Source organism: Anthonomus grandis, chromosome 7, assembly GCF_022605725.1.
Source record: "Anthonomus grandis grandis chromosome 7, icAntGran1.3, whole genome shotgun sequence".
Classification (NCBI taxonomy): Eukaryota; Metazoa; Arthropoda; class Insecta; order Coleoptera; family Curculionidae; genus Anthonomus; species Anthonomus grandis.
The window spans coordinates 12,430,604-12,450,548 of record NC_065552.1 but is presented as its reverse complement, the minus strand read 5'-3'; the positions used below and the strand labels follow the sequence as shown (position 1 = coordinate 12,450,548).

General features: G+C 31.2%; 1 protein-coding gene across 3 annotated transcripts; it reads right to left on the bottom strand.

Moving 5' to 3' along the window:
* On the bottom strand, window positions 1–19,187 carry LOC126738841 (uncharacterized). Of its 3 annotated transcripts, none has more exons than XM_050444302.1 (6): window positions 19,026–19,187; window positions 5,805–6,091; window positions 4,398–4,612; window positions 3,984–4,067; window positions 3,060–3,310; window positions 1–643 (listed from the first exon to the last, which is right to left on the bottom strand). In XM_050444302.1, exons 2-6 carry the CDS (start codon window positions 6,079–6,081, stop codon window positions 511–513), a joined length of 960 nt encoding a protein of 319 aa, XP_050300259.1. In that variant the 5' UTR covers window positions 6,082–6,091; window positions 19,026–19,187; the 3' UTR covers window positions 1–510. The 3 variants fall into 3 exon arrangements, with proteins under 3 accessions (XP_050300259.1, XP_050300260.1, XP_050300261.1); XM_050444303.1 differs by having other exon boundaries at window positions 4,398–4,582; XM_050444304.1 differs by lacking the exon at window positions 3,984–4,067.
* Between the last annotated feature and the right edge of the window lie 758 nt (window positions 19,188–19,945).

The window sequence follows — 19,945 nt, the reverse complement described above, 5'->3', positions numbered from 1 at the left end:
GAACTATAACATAACTTTATTTCAACGTGATGTAACAAACAAAACACTACTTAAAATAAGTTAACCTAAAAACTACCTTATAGCTATGCTATTACAAATCTATTCACATCAAACTTTCTATTCTCTGGACTTTGATATTTAAATAAATAAATACATAAATAAATATATAAATAAATTATTATAATTATTGGTAATATTTTACAGTCGGAACAGTTAGATAAAAAAGTCATCTCGTGGGTCTGATAAAGGCATTTAACTTCAAAAAATGTGAATTATTTTTATAATCCTAACAAGTATAAACATTTAAATCAAAAATTTCAGTCTACTTTTTGTGATTAGTTTTATTTAACCTCGTTTTCTAATCAGTGATGATATTATGTCCCTAAGACGTATATTATAGTGTTACTAATATGTTGTCCTAAGGAGAGGATCAGTTAATAAAAGCATAATATCACGTTTGTAGGGCTAAGAGTAAATATTAAGAGAATCTAAACTTCAATAAAATAATTGTTAGTAAATTTCGTTGCATTCTAGGTAACCCATTTCGCAGTTTTCGCCAGATCTGCCTCGCCTTCCGGCTTCGTAGAGTAAATCGAAGGTCGTTTTGCTGGTAGATTTGTCGAGGACGAAACTAGCTGCATAGCTGAAATTCAATGGAAAATATTGTCTTATAGTGTAAACATAGTTCATTATACATACAGGGAGTCAATTTGAAAAGGTACCATCTATATTTCTGCCCCTGTATAAAATTTCACACACGTCAAATTTATTTTTAAGTTTTCAATCAAATTGCAGCAGTCCCCTGGCGAGGGCGGACATAACCTTTAAAATCTTAAATAGAAAGGGGGTCGAGTGATACCTCATTTTAAAAGTCCTTTAATTACCTTTTCAAAAATACTACATAGTCGACCTTTTGATTAAGAAGTTTGCGAAAAATCAAGCAAACACGATAGATTTCCTCAACTAGTATTTGCGTGGTAATCACTTTAGTAACGATGGACAAATTAGTTAAAACGTTGTTAAAAAATACTCAAAAAAGTCAAGCGTTGTGCGCTTTTAAGTATTTTTTAAAAAATGGTACTTTATCTTGAGTAAAGAACGGAAATTATTCTTTTTATTTACCGGAAAAGTCAAAGATGCGAGAAGAACGGCAGCATTGTTTAACGAAAAATAGCCTAATAGTCAATTAAATCATAAATATGTTTTAAAATTAATTGCTAAGCTTATGGAAACTGGTTCGGTTGCAAACAAAAAAAGAAGTAATCGTCGTGTTTTGGATGAAGCTGCACAATTGGAAGTTTTAGGCACCTTTAATGCAGAGCCCTCTACATCACTTCGCAATGCCGCACGCCAGGTAGGAATGTCTCACAAAACAGTAAGAAAATGACTAAAGTTACATCAATTTCACCCGTATAAAATGCAAATTCCTAAACAGCTTTTTGATAAGGATTTTGATAAAAGAATTGATTTTTGTAAAATAATGACTAATTTTATGAACGAAAACCAAAATATTTGCTTTACAGATGAGTATTCATTTTTTTACATGGAAATGTCAACAAACAAAATTTTTGCTACTGGAGTATTGAAAATCCGAAAATTTTTAGGCAAGGTCACACGCAGTATCCAGAGAAGATAAATGTTTGGACTGGTATTCTGGGAAATTCTAATATAGGACCTTATTTATTGAAGAAAATTTAACCGGTGAACTCTACCTTAATCTGCTGGAAAACATAATAGACCCCTTGATAAAATCTAGCTTAGAAAATCAAACTGATGCAGCGGGTAATATGATTTTGCAAGAAAATTTAATACAATTCCAAGGTGGAGCTCCACTACAGTATTTTCTTCCGGTTGGAGAGTGGTTAAATGATTTTTCTGGCAGATGGATTAGTCGACGGGGAGCAATTGAATGCCCACCACGATCATCCGATTTATCACCTTTAGATTTTTTTAAGGGGGCACTTAAAATCAATTGTTATTAAAACACAATCTAGTAATTTGAAAGATTTAAAAAGAAGAATCACAGCTGCGTGTAGAGAAATCCAGGCAGAAGTTTTTCAAAATGTTAGAAAGGAGTTTGAGAGCAGACGTTATTACTTAAAGAAATAAATATCTTTATGGTTTTAATTTGTTTCTTATAAAATATTAACAAAAAGATAAAGTATGTGGTATCTTTAAAAAGGTAATTAAAAGACCTTTAAAATGAGGTCACTCGACCCTCCTCCCCTTTTAATTTAGGATTTTAGAGGTTATGTCCGCTCCCGCCAGAGGGCTGCTGCAATTTGATAGCAAACAAACCTAAAAAATGTCTCTCCAAAAATAAAACTGACGTGTTTTCTTAAATTTCTAAATTTTATACAGGGGCAGAAATATAGAGGGTGGTACCTTTTCAAATTGACATAAATTGATAAAGCTCGGCGCACATTTTGACCCTGGCCACAAAACATTGCAGGACAGTATTCTTTTAACAAAGTATTAGGAAACTATAACAAAAATATATAAGTAAATCTTAATTACCTTATTGCAATCGCTACGATGTCAATATATGACATGATAAAAAACGTTTAGGTTGTAAAAAATTAAGTAATTTTGCGAATTTATAGAAATGTATAAATCGGATTTCAATTTGTTGAATTACCTCAGGGTATATTAAGCCATATTCATCGTAAAATAATCCTCCGATGTTTAAAAGTAATTTTTTTCTGAAGCATGAATGAACTTTTAAATAAAAAATCAAAGCCCAAATGTAACTGGGGCGTGATGGATCCTTGCTTATCTCTTGAGCCCATATGCTTGGCATCTACATTCGCTTAGTAGTCTTTTTAATATACAAATTGTCATAATGAACAAAATTTTAAGGTGGTGCATAGCCACGACACCTACATGCAATAAACAGTAAAGTTTGCAAAAGCCTGTTAAATATACTTTAAATCATTTAAAAATATGTAATAATAATAAATAATTATAATGATTCTTGCAGCCAAAAAATGCATGGTGTTCTATTTAAAAAATTTGTAGTTTTCTTAAAAATTCCTATGTTTACTGACTAAATAACTTACCTTCCTAAATTACAAAACAGCGAACTTCTTCCAATATCAGTGGAACATTCATTATTTGCTTGACACATGTACTTGGCCATGCATGTGCTCTCATTGGTTCCCAAAGATCTGACGTAACCTTTAGCCATGGTGATGCCGGCTACTGCAGCTTCACTCACGGAATCTTTCCTGCCGATGTTTCGGGCAGCCAAAGAACGATGAGAGAAAGACGTTTTAAGGGCATCCAGAAGGTTTACTACGATGTTAATAAACTGCAAAATTCGATTTTTTATAATTGCTGTTTGGTTTTATGCATTTATAATTGGTTTGTTTAAATAACTTGTTATGTTGTTATGCAGACTTTTAAAAACAAATATTGTTAATTGATATGAACAGTTAATTAATGGACAGTTATTTGTTAAGATTATTAGTGGTTTTTATCAGATTACTGGATATTCGACTAACAGTTTAGACAGATTAGTTTACTTCTTGAAAGTGGATCACTGAGATTAGTCTCTGATGGCCCTAAGCAAGCTGTACGATTTCTTCCCGTTACGAAATTTGTGTATAGAAAATCTTGGTAATATTAAATTATGTTATAGCACATGCCAAATAAACTTCAATCTAACAAATTGTCACGCGCGACGTGCGTCGATGTCTCTTTGGTATGAACTTTAGGTAACTTTGGACCTTGTAAACCACACTTTAAAGCAATGTTATTAATGCATTGGAAAATTTCTAATGTTTACCGAGAGATCTAAAATTATCACTTATACCAAACTTTGAGAAACTATATACCACATATTCATACGCTTACACACACTTGCTTATCCACTCATAACTACTTAGGCATGACTCTATCGTCCTACTAGCTGTGTTGGAGTATAAGTCCTAATAACGTCCCTTAACCCCTTAGAAAACTACCCAAACCTCCTATTTACATACCTCACCGGCCTGTTTGGCCAACATATTGACCTGCTGCGGATCTCTTCCTCCCACAAGAGTTGACACCACGGCTGCGAGAACTCCCTGTGTAATTTAGAAGCGACTAACTACTTGCTTTATTAATATAATTTATTTACAAAATGTACAGGATAGCGTATAACATTGTGGTGGATGGTGTGCAAGTGAATGGTGCTATATTTTTTTAAACAAATTGAACTTTTAATGATCTAAATATGAGTAGGTATGAAGTAAATTTTTATATGATGAGTTTTTCAGCCAAATATATCGCTATAATGACATGCTGGAATTAGTATTGTAGCAAATAACCAATTCATTTTTCAATGATAACGAACGTAATAAATGATGATAAGATGACTGGTAAATTATAACATGGTCTTTTTGAATAAATATTACCTGTAAAGGGGATCCTCCATTGTCAACCTTATCGATTCCGTCGGTTTGCGCACCTACACCACCTCCCAGGATGGCACTGAGGATTTTAAGACCCATGGAAAGGAGGTTGGCCCAAGGTGAGGTGGGCACAACACCACTTTCATCCAGACCTTCTGATTTATTGGGGCCTGTAGCTGCTGCTCCTCCTGGATTGAAGATCATTTGCATTACCATCCCTATTGGAAAGGATACATGTGATTTGGCTACTACTACGAGGTGTATTTGCAACTACTAGATTTTTATTTTTATAGTTTTTTTTAAATATAATAAATAGGATGTTCCATATCGTAGTTAAATCCATACTGAAATTTACAATCCAATTTCTGAAATATCACTAATTTTGATGGAACCGCAAATATGGTTCAGCAAGAAATCTTTCATCTTTTGTTATGATTATTCAAAATGAATACTTTTCGCTTAGGCAAAAGGGTGAAAAGTAATTCCATCAAGGAGCGACCCATAACACAATATACTACAGCATTTCTTTCGACAGATTTTCTTTCAACTCAAAAAATCTGTGCCCGTAAAGAAATAATTCTTCGAGCTTCATGCATCGAGATCTATTACTAAAAATCTAAAAACGCCGAAGAAACTCTAATGGAGGCCGCTTTTATAATATCTGATACTCGTTCGGTTAATTTATAATAGAAGTAATATCAATTCACAAGTTGATATTTTCTATCGAACAGTAATTGAAGATCTGAATCTTCTCAAAATTCATTTATCCAGAAGCCGTTTTTAAAGATTACTTGTAGAGTGTTAATGTATTACTAATGAACAGTCAAGATGCTATCAGTCGATCAAAATTTTGTTATTTTTTGGCTGGAAATTATCTACCTTGAAAGGCGAGGATTTCCTTAATGACTTTAAAGACAATTATTTTTTTGAAAAGATCCGTGAGAGATGGAGAACAATTCGGTCTTAGTCCTAAAACATTGCTGCTCTATATCTTTTCTCTGAGACTTAAAGCATATAAAACATTTATGATGCATCTATCAAAATATTTCTTACATTACATCCGTGGAATTTAGGACCATTCATCCAGTAAAATAAATTTAGAAAAATCTTATATGGCTCAACTATAAGCTAAGAAAACTTCTTTCAATTAAAAACAGAAAAACAACTTTCATAGATAAGTAATATATAAATGATAAAATGAGTTTGAAGAATCAAAGTATCATTAAGAATTAAATGTGAATGAATAAAAACATTTTCTCCGGAAGTGAGTGATTTTACACACATTTCAAAAAACTGTATCTGTTGGGAAAAACTTCCATCATATCAATGCTATTTATGCAGTTGTGTCAATAAATCATATTGATATTCTGATAGAAACCTCAAAAGCAACCATACAGGATATTTTCTTACCTAATAGATTGGACCAAGAAAATCCTCCGCCTGCTGTACCAGTTTGTGATATTTCGTTGGTCTGGACGTCATCCAAATCATCGAGAGCAACTTTTTTAATAGAATTGGACTTTTCGGCGAATTTTCTTTCACTCAGCTGCTGTTGGTGTTGTTGGGTGGCATCTAGGGATTTTTTATATTCGGGTCTTGGATGGCTATTTGGATATGCCAAAGAACTTATAAGGGAACTGCTGAAGAGCAGTGCAGCCAAGCATATTCCAATTGGTTGTTTCATCATATTTAAGTATCTGGAAATAAAATATACCTTTAAAACATTAGTTTTTTTGCCCAAAAAAATCAAGAATTTTATTGATAATAAAAAATTAGTTCCTATAATAAATGGACTATATTATGTATATTATATATATTTTTGTTTACATTTAATTTTCTTTTTAAATTAAATTTTTTAGTTGTTATTTAATCATTTTATTTTATGTTTTTTTGAATAATTTCTCTAACCTTAAATTATTTTCCGCTGGTAAAATAATTGTATATAATAATAATATTAAGGTTTTGAAGAGGATTGAAGCTTGCAGCAGAGATCTCAAGAGAATTTTTATCGGCCTTCGCACATTACGCCATCCCAATATTACTGCTCACAGGAAAGAAGTAAACTTCAAATATAGCGTTGGTGTGTAAGAAATAGGCTCCATAAAAATTAGCATTACGCCAGATGCTTGTGGAAATAATACCCCGCGCATGGAGATTAGAATGGGCCGAAAAACATGAGAATTGGCAATAGCGTAAATGGGCGTGCATTCTTTTTACTGATGAATCAAGATTTGCTTTACATCCTGATTTAAGAAGGCTGAGGGTGTATCGAATACCTGGCAACGCGTCTTGCTTGTAAACCATTCAAGATGTTGACAGGTACCAAGGCAGAACTTTGATTGTTTGGGATATAGTTTCGATAGGTTTTTGGACTAATCTGGTTAAAGGTTTTTTAATAATAAACGAATATCTAAATCAAATTCTGGAACACATTGTTTATCCATGCACCAAGAATTTTGTGAAATTGTCATACTCATGCACGACAATGCGGTTCTGCAAGAACCGGTAGAAACTTTTTGGACTAGCAAAATGCTTGGGCAGGAATTGTATGCCAGTAAATTATAGGCCCAATTTTGTTTGAAGAAAATCTAAACGGAATAAGATATTTACAGTTTTTACAAGAAAAACTTAGAGTTAAATCTAGCTGTTCTGATCAAATAGAAGCTGGTATGCCAAATAGGAACATCTGGTTTCAGCAAGATGGTGCGCCTCCCCATTTTGCACGTCCTGTTCGAAACCATGGATACTATATTTCCAGGTAGATAAACTGATAGAAGACCTTTTGAATGACCTCCAAGATCTTCCAATTTAACTCCTTTAGATTTTTTTCTATGGGAATGTTGAAAACCAGAATAAAGAGCTTACGAAAATTGAACAACATGACTTGATTGTCACTAAGGCCGATAAAGGATCTTGCTTAATCAGAATAAAGAGGGTAGAATAACATTTCCAGATGTTATAAGAAACGTTCAAAACGAATTTCAAATACGTTTAGTGCATTGCCAAATAGTAAATGGGCTAAATTTTGATCATTTGTTAAAAACCTTTTTGAGTAACACAGATTTTATAATTGATATTATTATCTTGAAAACGGTTAATCACATAAACTTGAAATTTTGCAGCTATGTATATTTTGATATGCTCTTTAAAAATACGCAATAAAAGATAAAGGCTGCTATTAAAAAAAATTGTTGATAAAGTTATATCTTATTTTAGTTCTATAAATTGTGGGCAAAATTCGATTCTTATATCTGCTTCTATTATATCTATCTGCATCCTCTTCATTGACTTCCTGGAGAATTGTTAGTTTAAAGGGATGGAATTGCCTTCAGAGCCCTTACTACTGAAGACTGACTCACTTGCGCTACTTGCCTAGTGGAAATATTATAATTTTTTTTGAACGGATAATAACACATTAATTTTGGGATTTTCATTGAGCGCAGATTTACGAGAAATAGTTGTTCTTCTAATGTGGCCATTTTCCCGAAACTGATTTTCAATTTCGGTTACAGTACCTTGCGATACAGGTTGTAAATCAGGATACATGTTTCTGAATAACTCCATAATCTCCTTTTAAGTTCTTGTTCCATCTCCGTATCCAATCATCATTAAGATTTCAATCGTGTGATTATTAGTTAAATAGGGATTGCTTAGAACATTAAAAGACTAGAATTACCAAACAACAACTTTGTTTGTTGTTAAACATATGCACAGGGGCAAGGGGAGTGTTTTGTTCTCTTTTTGTTTTCGATTCTCTGTTGTCAAGTTTACACATATTTTCAAAAGAGGGAATTTTCAGCTATATAGCTGAAAATTATTATGCACATATAATAATGTTAATTTAACTTACTGGTGTTAGATTTTGGATTAAAAATAAACCTTAATAAGAACTTATTCAGAAATCTATAATAATTATAAAATATTTAATTTCCATAAAAATGCTTTTTATTTCAAGTACGTTAAAAAACGGATAAAGAGTTCATAAACGGTAATATTACTTATACAGTGCTTTCATTTCAAAACGATCCACCCTTAATAACTTTCTTTAATATGTCAAACGAGAACCCCCACCGTGTGATACATCATAGTAAGCAGCGTAAAATTCTCTATTCAACGGTACCAAAAAAAAATTAAATCGGTAAATGCGTAAGCAAACAGTTAGCGAAAATGTCTAGAAATAATGAATATTTTATTTACGCCAAACTTTGGTATGTCAAATGGCTACCCCATGGTGTGATACATTATTTTAAAGGGCATTCATTATGCTATCAATGGTTGTAAAAAAAAATAAAATTGATTGACCAAGAAGCAATTAAAGTGTAAATCGATAGGGTAGAAAAACAAATTTAATTAGTTTAACAAATTTATTTTATTAAATGTTCAAAATGCGCGCCGTTATGAGCAAGACAATAAAAAAGCCTATTTTCAAACTCCTTACGAACATTGGCCCGCTAATTTCTCTGCATTCTTGAAATATTCTATTTTTTAAATTCTCAATACTCTCAGGTGGGGTTTTATAGACTTTGCTTTTTAAGTAGCCCCAAAGAAAAAAGTCTAGTGGGGTTAGGTCCGGAGACCGCGCAGGCCATTCGATTGCACCACGTCTGCCAATCCACTTTTCTCGAAAATTTTCATCAAGCCACTCTCGAACTACCAAAGTGTAGTGCGCGGGAGCTCCATCCTGCTGAAAATGTATATTATTTTTATTCAATAATATAGCACCATGTTGATCTACTTGATTTTTCATAGATTGGATGATGGAAGGGTATATTGCATTTTTTAAAAGGTTTAAATAAATTTCGCCAGTCAAATTTTCTTCCAAAAAAAATGGCCCGATTATTTCATTCCCATAAATTCTTAAAGAATAAGAATATAATAATTCTAAAAGATATTGGGTATGGCCTTTCCGAAAAACATGCGGATTTTCATTATCCCAGTATTTAATTATTATATTAACTATTTGCTTACACATTTACCGATTTAATTTTTTTTTGGTACCATTGAATAGAGAATTTTACGCTGCTTACTATGATGTATCACACGATGGGGGTTCTCATTTGACATATTAAAGTGAGGTTAGCTGGAGGTGAGGAGGTGATTGACAGAACTTCAGTAAATGCATTATTAAACGTCCCCCTGTATATCTAATTTGACGTGTTTTTTTTTTTTTTTTTTTTAAGAAAGTTATTAAGGGTGGATCGTTTTGAAATGAAAGCACTGGATATATAGCATAATCTATTATTAATAAATATTTATCATGTAAATATTTTTTGACGCCGACACTGGTAAAGGTTTCTTGTGTCGGTGAAATCAACAATGCGATCGGGCGGCATTGCGATGTTGTTGCCTTTTTCGTTATCTGTATTCATTGAAATTTGAATATCGACTTCTTTATAGAATATCTTATTATATTTTATTCAAAAAATGCTTCATAATTTATTAAAGAGGAACCGTAGTATTGTTTTGTGTCTTAAATTCTTTTGATATTAAAAAGTGTTTTTCTACCATTTTTACATAAGCATTTGGCATCATTGCATCAGAGATGTTGCAAGCAAACAAACTGCTAATAGTTCCACTGCAATCCTAAATCTAGCCTTTCAATATTCTAAGAGGGATTGCATTTAAATTAAAAAAAAAGTACTTAATTCTAATTATTTGACTTATAATGATCAATTAAAAAGTAAAAGACTTTACACTCAAGACAAATCTTTTAACAATGTTAAAATTTACCACTTTTACTGTTTAAACGAATATTCCGTATTCGTTCCTATTTTTTCCAAATTTATGAAATTACTTGAAAAAAAAGTTTACAAAAATCAATACTTTTAAAATTATGTGGTTTTAAAACCTATTCACCATAATGTAGTTTACAGTATTATTCAGTGAAACCAAGTGGTTTAAAATTATTAATCTTGGAAACTATAGGTAGGTCACAAAAAATTGAAAATTTAATACGCTCTTTAGAAATACGCAGTAAGAAATAAGGGTTGGTTTTTAAAAAGTCAACGATGACGTCATATTTTATTTTTGGGACACACTGTATAACTTTATTTTCAACAAAAAAGAGAGCAACTAATACTAATCGACGGGTCCGAGAATTTTTTGGTGTACAAAAAAGTATATGAATTACTGAATTTAGTCCAAGTTAGAGACTCGCAAGTCGCACTGTATATTATATAGGTCAGGCTTTGTTCTTATCCTGATAACTCTGAAGATCGCATTCGCCAGCTAATATCTGCTTAAGTATGAGGTTCCCACTCTGAAAGCCTGACCCATGTTTCTCTTTTCATCATTATTAACATCATTATATATTTTGCAGCGTTTTCTCTTTCTTCTCTCTTTTTCCTCAGCAAGCAGTTTTTTTATTACTTGGAATCTCTTTCAGTTGTTCTTTAAAGTTTTTATGCACCATTTTAGTAGCACCAGTTATTATTTGCACTTTGAGTTTTCATATTCCACATTCTTTGCATTTCTATCTGTAGATCATGTATTTAAAGTATTACCACAACTGTGGTAGGTACATTGTTGTGTCATATTGCTTTACATGGAGTAATGTATTCAAAATAAATAACAAATGCCTTACTCATAATTGATATAAGAGAAATAGGATAGTTATTAAAATAGGTTAGTTATTATAATCTAACCATTTGTTGGTTTCACTTTTCCTTAGAAACCAAAAACACCATTGATTATAATTTTTTTAAAATATGGTTCACAACATTTTTATGTTTGTACATGTAATGTTTGTGGACAATAGGTTTTTAAGTTTTTATCGACCTGAGGATGGCTTAATCTAGGCCGAAACGTCAGCAATATTAAAATTGAAAAGCTTAATTTTATTTGAACACATTCAATTAACTTAGCAAAAAGCATAAAAAAGTTTAAAGTCATAAAAAACAAGAATTTATAAAAGAAGTAATATTCAACATCTTATTTAGGGCATTTTTAAACAAATAATTTGGTTAACATCTCTTTACTTCTACTTTTAATATCGAAAACTCGCTAAATTTAATTGTACTTTACGGTACTTTAAAAACATGTTCCACTTTCCGCCTTGGACAAACATTTAATGAACTAAATACATAAATCAGGCGTTTAAAAGTTCACCACTATGTTTACATTTAAAATTATCATCTTCAGAGAATGTATTATTGAGGCCAAATGTATCTTCTTATTTACTCACGTTTGAGTATTTAATGGAAAAAAGGTTGAATCTTGATAAATATTATTGAAATATAAAGTTTTTAATCAAAAGCCACTGGTTTATCGAATCGGCCAACAACATTTTCTCTTTCGACTTTAAAGGTATTCTGGTTAGGATGTTCATAACAGTACAAGTGAAAACGTATACAACGTAGCAAAAATTAATTGCGGCGACGAGATGCGCGATATAATAACGGGTTTTTAATTTCACTATAAAAGAATTATGTGGAAAAGATTAATCCAGGATCAAAGATGATTTTTCGCTGACTTTTAAAGGCATATTTATCAGATTTTGATAAAAATTACTAAAATGCTACCACATATGAAACTTTTTTTTATTATAAGGCTATCCACTGAAAAACATATTAAAACTTTGTCATTAAAATATATTTCCTATTTTGGTTGAAAACCCAACATACTTACAGGTAAATTCGACCAATATTCTGTCTTGAGAATCTTAACAGTTATAAGCAAGTTTATTAACCTGACTGGTATATTGACTTATTTATAAGAGGATCTAAGAAGTCTTGCGAAATCTTATTAGTAAATAAAACGAAATTCGACATCCGGTTGCGTGAGAGTAAAGTGTTCAAACGAATTACGCCAAATTGTTATTTAGTCATCGCAGGTATGCTTTCATAACGGAAGTTTATGCATTTTAATTTCGGAATGGATCCATCGTAGCACGCACTATAAACACTAACCTGCTTCATCTTTCACCGTTTAAGTATGTAGGTCCGTTAAAACTGTAATTTATAAAAATGCATAACTGGATAATACTGATTGCAATAATTATATACAGAGTGTTTTATAGTGAAGAAGACAAAAGATGAAAGAAAGTATGGAAATTTTCATTTCATTTTTTTTTCAAATTAATAATAATAATAATAATAGTAATAATACTAAAGTATTAGAAAGAATATAGGTCAGCTAGCGAAATTTATCGAAGGAGTGCGAACTCGAAAAGTCCTGAAAAAAGTGGATGCTAATATGTAACGAACCCAACAGGACTCTTCAGGTCTTCTTCGATTTCTTAAACTATCAAACTTTCTCTTTCTGGAAGTAATTTTTTAAGAAGGTACGAAGCATCAAGCAACAGAAAACGGGACAATGTTGTATTCGAAGGTCTAATGATTCATAAGAATAGCACATACCAAAAATAACTCAACTATCAAGCGATTGTAACCTCAATATAAGCTGGATAGCTGATGAATGACAAAAACGCCAGAGATATAACCAAATGGAGTACAAACCATTTACGCTTGAAGAACTTTCTGACATCTATAAAACTGGTAGATTACAGTTTACCCAAAACTATTGGGTTAAAAAACTATGATTCACTTACCATCAACTGACCGTTCTATTAAGCAATGTTCTTTTAAATACTTAAAATATGCAGAACTTTATCACGGAAGGTACCACCTACCTGTTATCGAAAGACAGCCATAAAACTTAAGGGGTCATTTACTTGCCTACCTACGGGGTACAAACAGCTAAAACTTTACAGGGAAGATCACCGCATCATTTTCTTTTTAGACATTTAAATCTATATATCATATTGCAGGAAGTTATCAGATATTTGCGCCAATAGAATAGGTATAAAAAGCGGGATGATCTAGTAGCAGCAATATTCGAATCAAAGATCTCAGCAAAACTTTTTGGATAAGATACTATATTGGGAGTATGCTCTGAAGCAGACAGCACAGTTCTACGGGGAATGTTACAGATCAGCAAGTAAATAAAAATACACAATAGACTTGGCCTAAATCTAAGATAAAGTTTCTAGGAAAACCACTCTTAGGCTATTCCAAACAACAATGATGAAATACAATTTAAAGATCGCTAAATATTGATATCTGTAACGTCAGATTCTGAAATCAAGAAGAAGATTCAGGAAACAGTTTACAGATGAAAAGGAAAGAGGATGCACGGCCAAATACTTAAAAAAAAACATACAAATATACTATTAATAGAAAACACGTGGATATGGCTTAGGTTTGAAAATAAAATAGAATTAACGCCATTTTAATCCATTAAACCAAACCTCGCGTTGAAAGGCAAAGTTAAAAAATAGTGCCTGATTATAGATGTTTCCGTAGTCCGACATAGATGTTTCGTATCTTTAAATTATAATGTTTTCAAGAAAATTGTTGCTATAACTGATAATATGGATACGTTTCTACAAAAGCAGGAACGAACCATGATAAACTAAGGTTTTGTGACCATATATCAGCACTGAGGCAAAAACTTGTTAGAAGAGGATGTTATGCTGTTAAAGTCGTTTAAAAAGAAATGGGATTGGAATCTGAAAAATTGGTCTATTCTTCTTTGATTGACAGTCTCTTATGGTACAGAATAGCATTTTGGGGTTAGTAATCAAGGGCTTTTTAACACTGCGTTTGTTTTTGCAAAAAAGGACCATTAGATATATGTATCATAAATCTCCACAGGACTCATGTAGACCCTATTTAAAGATACTTACCTTGTGTTGCTTGTTTATCGTTGAGCTTAACTAATATATAAAAAATATAAATCGTATCTTGAAAATAATGGCTCCTTAGAACATTATAATACCAGACAAACGTACAATATTTCAATGCCCATCTCGAAAAGTGAACTAATTCTCTTATATACATTTTTAATCATCTTCCAAATTGCATAAAAGCCACGAAAAGTCCTCCTCGCTTTAAAAAAATCCTTAAAGGAACTTTTTAAAGGTAAGTATTTCTGTAGCCTAACAAAGTTTTTTGAAGATAATTGGGATTAGGCCAATAGCATATAATTAGTTTTTAATAAAGATGTAAAGGTTAGAATTTGTGATTTTACTCTAATAAAATTTTAACGTTCCTTCTTAAATTTTCGAAATTATAAAGAATTAAAAAATGTGTGTTTTTTTTTTAATTATGTGTTAGTAATATATCGATTTATGTTCCTATTTTACACTATAAGAAGCTTTATCAATAAATACCATGTATTTATGATAACAAAGTATGTTCTGAATATGATACTATGAACCAAGGATACGAGGAAATGCAGAATAAGTGAGATCAGAATCATTTGTGAGCATACTAGAAATGGAGTTGACGAGACTACTGTGGAGGATATAAAGAAATTCAGAAAAACAAACGTAATATTTAGACGGCGTTTATTAAATACAAAAGGGCATTTTATAGTGTATCACATTCATGGCTTGTAGAAGTTTTGCGTACATATAAAATTAATCATATTTTTATCCATCCGAACAAAATAACGTACAACACACAATGTAGAATAAGTTATCACCGATGAAATCTCTATAAAAAGAGGAATATTTCAAGGTGACTCTTCTCTGATTTCGATATGGATAAATGTTAAGCTTTAAATATCCAATAGCTTATTCTTTTCAAAACCGCGCAAATAACGAAGCACAAATAACAACATTGTCGAATTCTGAGAAACAAGAACTGTACGCGCGTAAAGCACTATATGGTCGACATCATAATGACCTCAACCAAAAACATATCTACAAAATCTTTTCGAATAAATGGTTGATTAAGGGAGAGTTATTTCCAGAGACGAGGAGTGCGTATGTCATATACAAGATGAAATTATAGAAAGTGTGCTTTGAAAAGCCCAAACACATACCGATTTACAAGCTCTTGTGGGTTTACAATAACATTTATTCCACAGTAAGGTCGACAATAACCTCACTACGAGCATTCTATCCAAACATTTTTGTAGTCAGACTTATGAACTATCCCTACGAACCGAGGAATTATAATGGCTTTTCCATGCGCACTTTATGCAGGAAAACACGCTAAGGAAATTCGTCCCTCTAAATCCTACCACATTATCTACTGCGATGTCATTGATATTCCCATGGATTGGAAAACCCCGCAAAAAAAATTTAGCGTGAACAAAAAACAAAATCTTTGTTTGGAAATGGTTTGATTAAAGCTACGCTTTCATTCTTATATGGCATTATTATATACAGGTATTTATGTCCTAAATTCTTAAATTGCTTAATATAAATAGTTGTGACTTTCTTTGAGAATTATTTCATTGAAGAAGACCAGACTACAAAATTTTTTTCTTTCCATGATATTGAATCATCCAACTTGTGCTGATCACAACGCTTGATACCACCTACCAATCACATAAAGCAGTTTCTTATGAGGTATACGCGCCTTGTATCTGAATAGGCACAAGAAAAAATTCCACTAAGAAATCACTGATACCAAACAGGTACTAGGGCGCATAAAATTCTTATAAACTTTAAATTGAAACATTAAAGAAAGACATTAAGAAATTGTTAGGTTATTAAATAGGCTCTAAATTAATTCCGAATTTATGAATCACCAGGTACCAAGACGTCAAATAACAGTCATATTCGTTCCGAAAAATGATGTGAGGCAAATTCTGGCCTAAATCTAGCAGATGTACAAGACTATGTTGTATAAAAACTAAAAATATGTTGACGTTTGGTTTAATTCCCTGGGAAAGAAAAAGAGGAATTCGAAGGTAGTAGCATGTGTGTGGTTTAGTGGAACTGTGAGAATAACTTTAATACCAACAGTGAGCCACGAAGAACCTTTTGGTTTTATTGTCCACAAATCTTTATATAATATGGTGACAAACTAGGAATATATACCACAGTATATGTATGCTGGCAGAGAACAGAGTCATACAAAGTTCTATTATATAAATCTAAGAAAGAAATAAAAAGTTAAAGTTACTCAGAGGGTTAAGCAAAGTTCGTATAAAGTCAATTCCAAATTAGTCCAAGACCGAATATATAAATTATGGCCATGCCAAACAAACCTAACAACGTAAAGGATATTAATAAACCGAGAGCCATTCTGTTGTATTGCAGGAGGACTTTTTAAAGCAATCCGACAATGGCTTTAGACATCAGTATATAGGTAGGCTAAAATGTTTTACCTTATGATGCTCAACGGGAAATATTTAAAGGTTTTCTCACGGGATACTAAGACTAACCAACCACCTGATAACAAAAATATCAGAAAATAGTATCTGTAAGCTATGCTAGACTGTGAAAAAGATATATGTGCGACTGAGATGCATTTAGAATTAGGTTTGACAGTATAGTGGACGCAAAGGCAAAACCAAGTAAACGTACAGAGATTTGGGAAGAGGTAGGTCAAATTATAGCGATTAATCAGCTCCTCAACGTAAACAACATATGTAGGTAACGTCGAGATAATTTGCTTTCAATGTACATATCTCTAAACAAAATTTTCAAACTAAAGTTAAGGTTTAATTTGTTTCAAAAAGAAAAGTATATCGTTAATTTCCTTTTTAAAAAAGCTTTTCCACAAGGTGCTACTAGTGGCATCCTCAGGTTAGGATTCACAGTTTCAGAAGAGCTGAGAATATATTTTTTTAACTTTTGATTTTTAAAGACGGCAAAAATCTTAGTAGACTTGTTATTCTGTTTTTCTGAAATATTTATTTCAAGAGCGCTCGCGAATTTATCCCAATCCAATATACGCAAATATTGTGCTTTTTTTTTAAATATGCAGGGAGTTGGTTATTTAGATAGAAGGGGATAAAAAACTAATAAAATTAACATTTTTCAAAAAATTATTTACTTTTAGTTTATTGCACTTTTCAATGAAATTAAATAACTTTTTTCGATTTATGGTTTATACATAATATTAACATTAAGTATAGGTTTATAATTGAAATTCTATTACGTTTGAGGTTTTTATAGACAAAAGTACTTGTGATGTATCACAAAATATATGGGTAGAAAAATCAAAAGTATCTAGGTTATAAAAGATTAAAAACCTTTAAGAACGATTTATTTAGTGACTTCCATTTACGATTACTCCATATTTGACTTTGGAACACATTGGATGAACATTTAAGGATATATTTGTGAATTATACATTAAACTTTTATACTCACTTGATTTTTTAAACTAATTATTATACATCTAACGTTGTGAACTAAAACTTAATTATGAACAAACTGATAAGTTCCAAGCCTAAGCTTCCCGATTCCCTCCAAAAAAAAAGAAAGAAGAACAAAATTATTTTTAAAACAATGCCACAATTATTAGTAATTTGGTTATTGTTTGCCTTTTGTGTCGTTATTGTTTTAAAAATTTGCCATGGAGCATGTAATTTCTTTGTACTTGTTCCAGTACTAAACTAAATACAATGTAGAAAGTTTGTCGGTGTTGTCGAAATGCCAATAGTGATGTGACTAAAAAATCAGTTGATTTCGTTAATTTGTTTACAATATGCAGGGTTAAATTTATTTTGTTACTGTTTATAGCCTCTTAGGTTTGATAAAAAAAATTCATTAATTAAAAAGTATTATAATTTGTAGTAAACATAGCTTATTTCAGTATTAATTTCTAAAATACTTTCTCTTTAATTAAAATTTATCTTTTAAATTATGATGTTTATTTTAAAGATTTTTATTTTGCACTTTCGCCTAAATTAAATTTCAAAAGTATTTTTTAACCTTTTAATTCGAAAATAGTAAATACCTTACGTACGCTTGTAAACTTAGGCTTGTTTATTAATTGCAAATACGGCTTAACGCATTGCCAATTAATGCCTGCAGTTTTACGGTTAAAATAATTATTATATACCTGGATACTTAATGACTAGGTTGTAAACTCTTTTTTTCTTGTTTATTTTTTCTTGTAGCTTTTCCTGCAAAGTTCTACGTCCCTTAAAGCAGCATTCCCTTCTCTGAAAATCTTTTGTTTTTATGTTGAATATTTACATAATTTCTTGAAATTTTAGTATGATTAGTAAATAAACTTCCTTAAGAGATATTTTAAATATAAATAAATTATTAAATAAACACACTATTGAAGAGCTTTATGGAAAATGATTTATTTTATTGCTATTGCCCAAGAGAACCTTTCTGAAAAAATAAATTTTAGGCGATATAATTTTTTATTTATTATTCTGTTGAATTTTGTATTACTTGTTTTAAAACCGTGCTTACCGTGTTTAATTTTTTTAAGCAAGTTTTTTTCAGCATAATTTAATATTGAGAAATTACCATACACAAACAAATTTAGAAATTACATTTTATACCAAAAAACAACTATTGTAAATTTTATGGAATTTTTAAGGATTTTAATTGATTTTTATAACTTTCAACTTATCGAATTCTGATTTATTAACCCAATAGTTTTTTTTCACTGCTTTCCTTAATATTTGCAACATCTGCTTCAAAAATTATAAAATATGAATAAAATATTACTTACTTTATTGTAATAATGCTCTTAATTAAACAAATTAAGATGTTGCTAAAAAGTTAAGAAAGACATTTAAATTAAAAAAAAACTGTAAGATTTACCAATTTACCCAACAAATTTAATAAAGTACCGTTTTTCTTTCCAGTAAGTTCTTTGCCCAGGTATACAAATCCGGCTCCGATTGGACAAGTTTACCTACTTACCTAGTTATTTGTTTTCGATTGATATGATTAATATCGAATAGACACGGAACGATGAGCTGCGTACGGACACAAGCACGAAATCAACGACTAATGCGAATGGCTCTTCAGGTACCTTGAACTTCACTTTATATATAATGACCTACTTACCTTCGATGGCTAACAGAATCGGCCGAAGACGTTTTTAAACCTGCTATAACTATTTAGACCAAGAGAGCCATTGGCGGCCGCTATAAGGCAGATAATTCACTAAATAAAGATTTTAAAAAAGGAATTAGTTCTAGAAAAAATACACCTTTAATTATAAGTCTAGATGACACCCTGAAAACACCAGTGATTCTTGTGGATGTATTGTGAGTAGATAACTGAATACAAAATAGCACAAAAAATCCTAAAATGTTCCAATCTTTAAAACAGCAATGGATAATGGATGATATATGTTATTACACCCAAAATATTTGCTTTTTTGTTCTCAAAAAAAGTCAAAATGACCCATTTTTTTGAGAAAAAAAATTAAATTACTTGTAAAAAAACCTGAATATTTTAATGAGATTTTTTACCCACTCAGGGTGTTTTCGAAGTTGAGTCATTTATTTTAACACCTTGTAGAATTCGTCAAAGAAGTTAATATGCTCTCTTATTAGGCAAATTTAATATCACCTATATAAAATTATTTAAAAAATTATTTATTTTTAATTTTTAAGTTAAATGGTTACCGTTTTCTCAAAATTTTGTTCAAATAACATAAAATATTGCTCGGCGAAACCACGACTGTTTATAAGCTTCGAAAATAAAATTGAATCACTAGAATCTTCAATGGTCCCTTGAAGTTCTTCAGAGTATTTACTGCTCCATTATGATACAGAAACTCTTTCAAATAGACCTACAGAAAAAAAGTCGGTGTTAAATTTGGGGTGTTAAAT

What these genes read in the sequence shown, in the direction of transcription:
- LOC126738841 (XM_050444302.1), bottom strand. Translation starts at nt 6,081, where the DNA reads ATGATGAAACAACCAATTGGAATATGCTTGGCTGCACTGCTCTTCAGC. An exon ending in ATGGAGGATCCCCTTTACAG is followed by an intron (nt 4,068 to 4,397) that starts GTAATATTTATT and finishes TAAATTACACAG; the next exon opens with GGAGTTCTCGCAGCCGTGGT. An exon ending in TGGCCAAACAGGCCGGTGAG is followed by an intron (nt 3,311 to 3,983) that starts GTATGTAAATAG and finishes CGAATTTTGCAG; the next exon opens with TTTATTAACATCGTAGTAAA.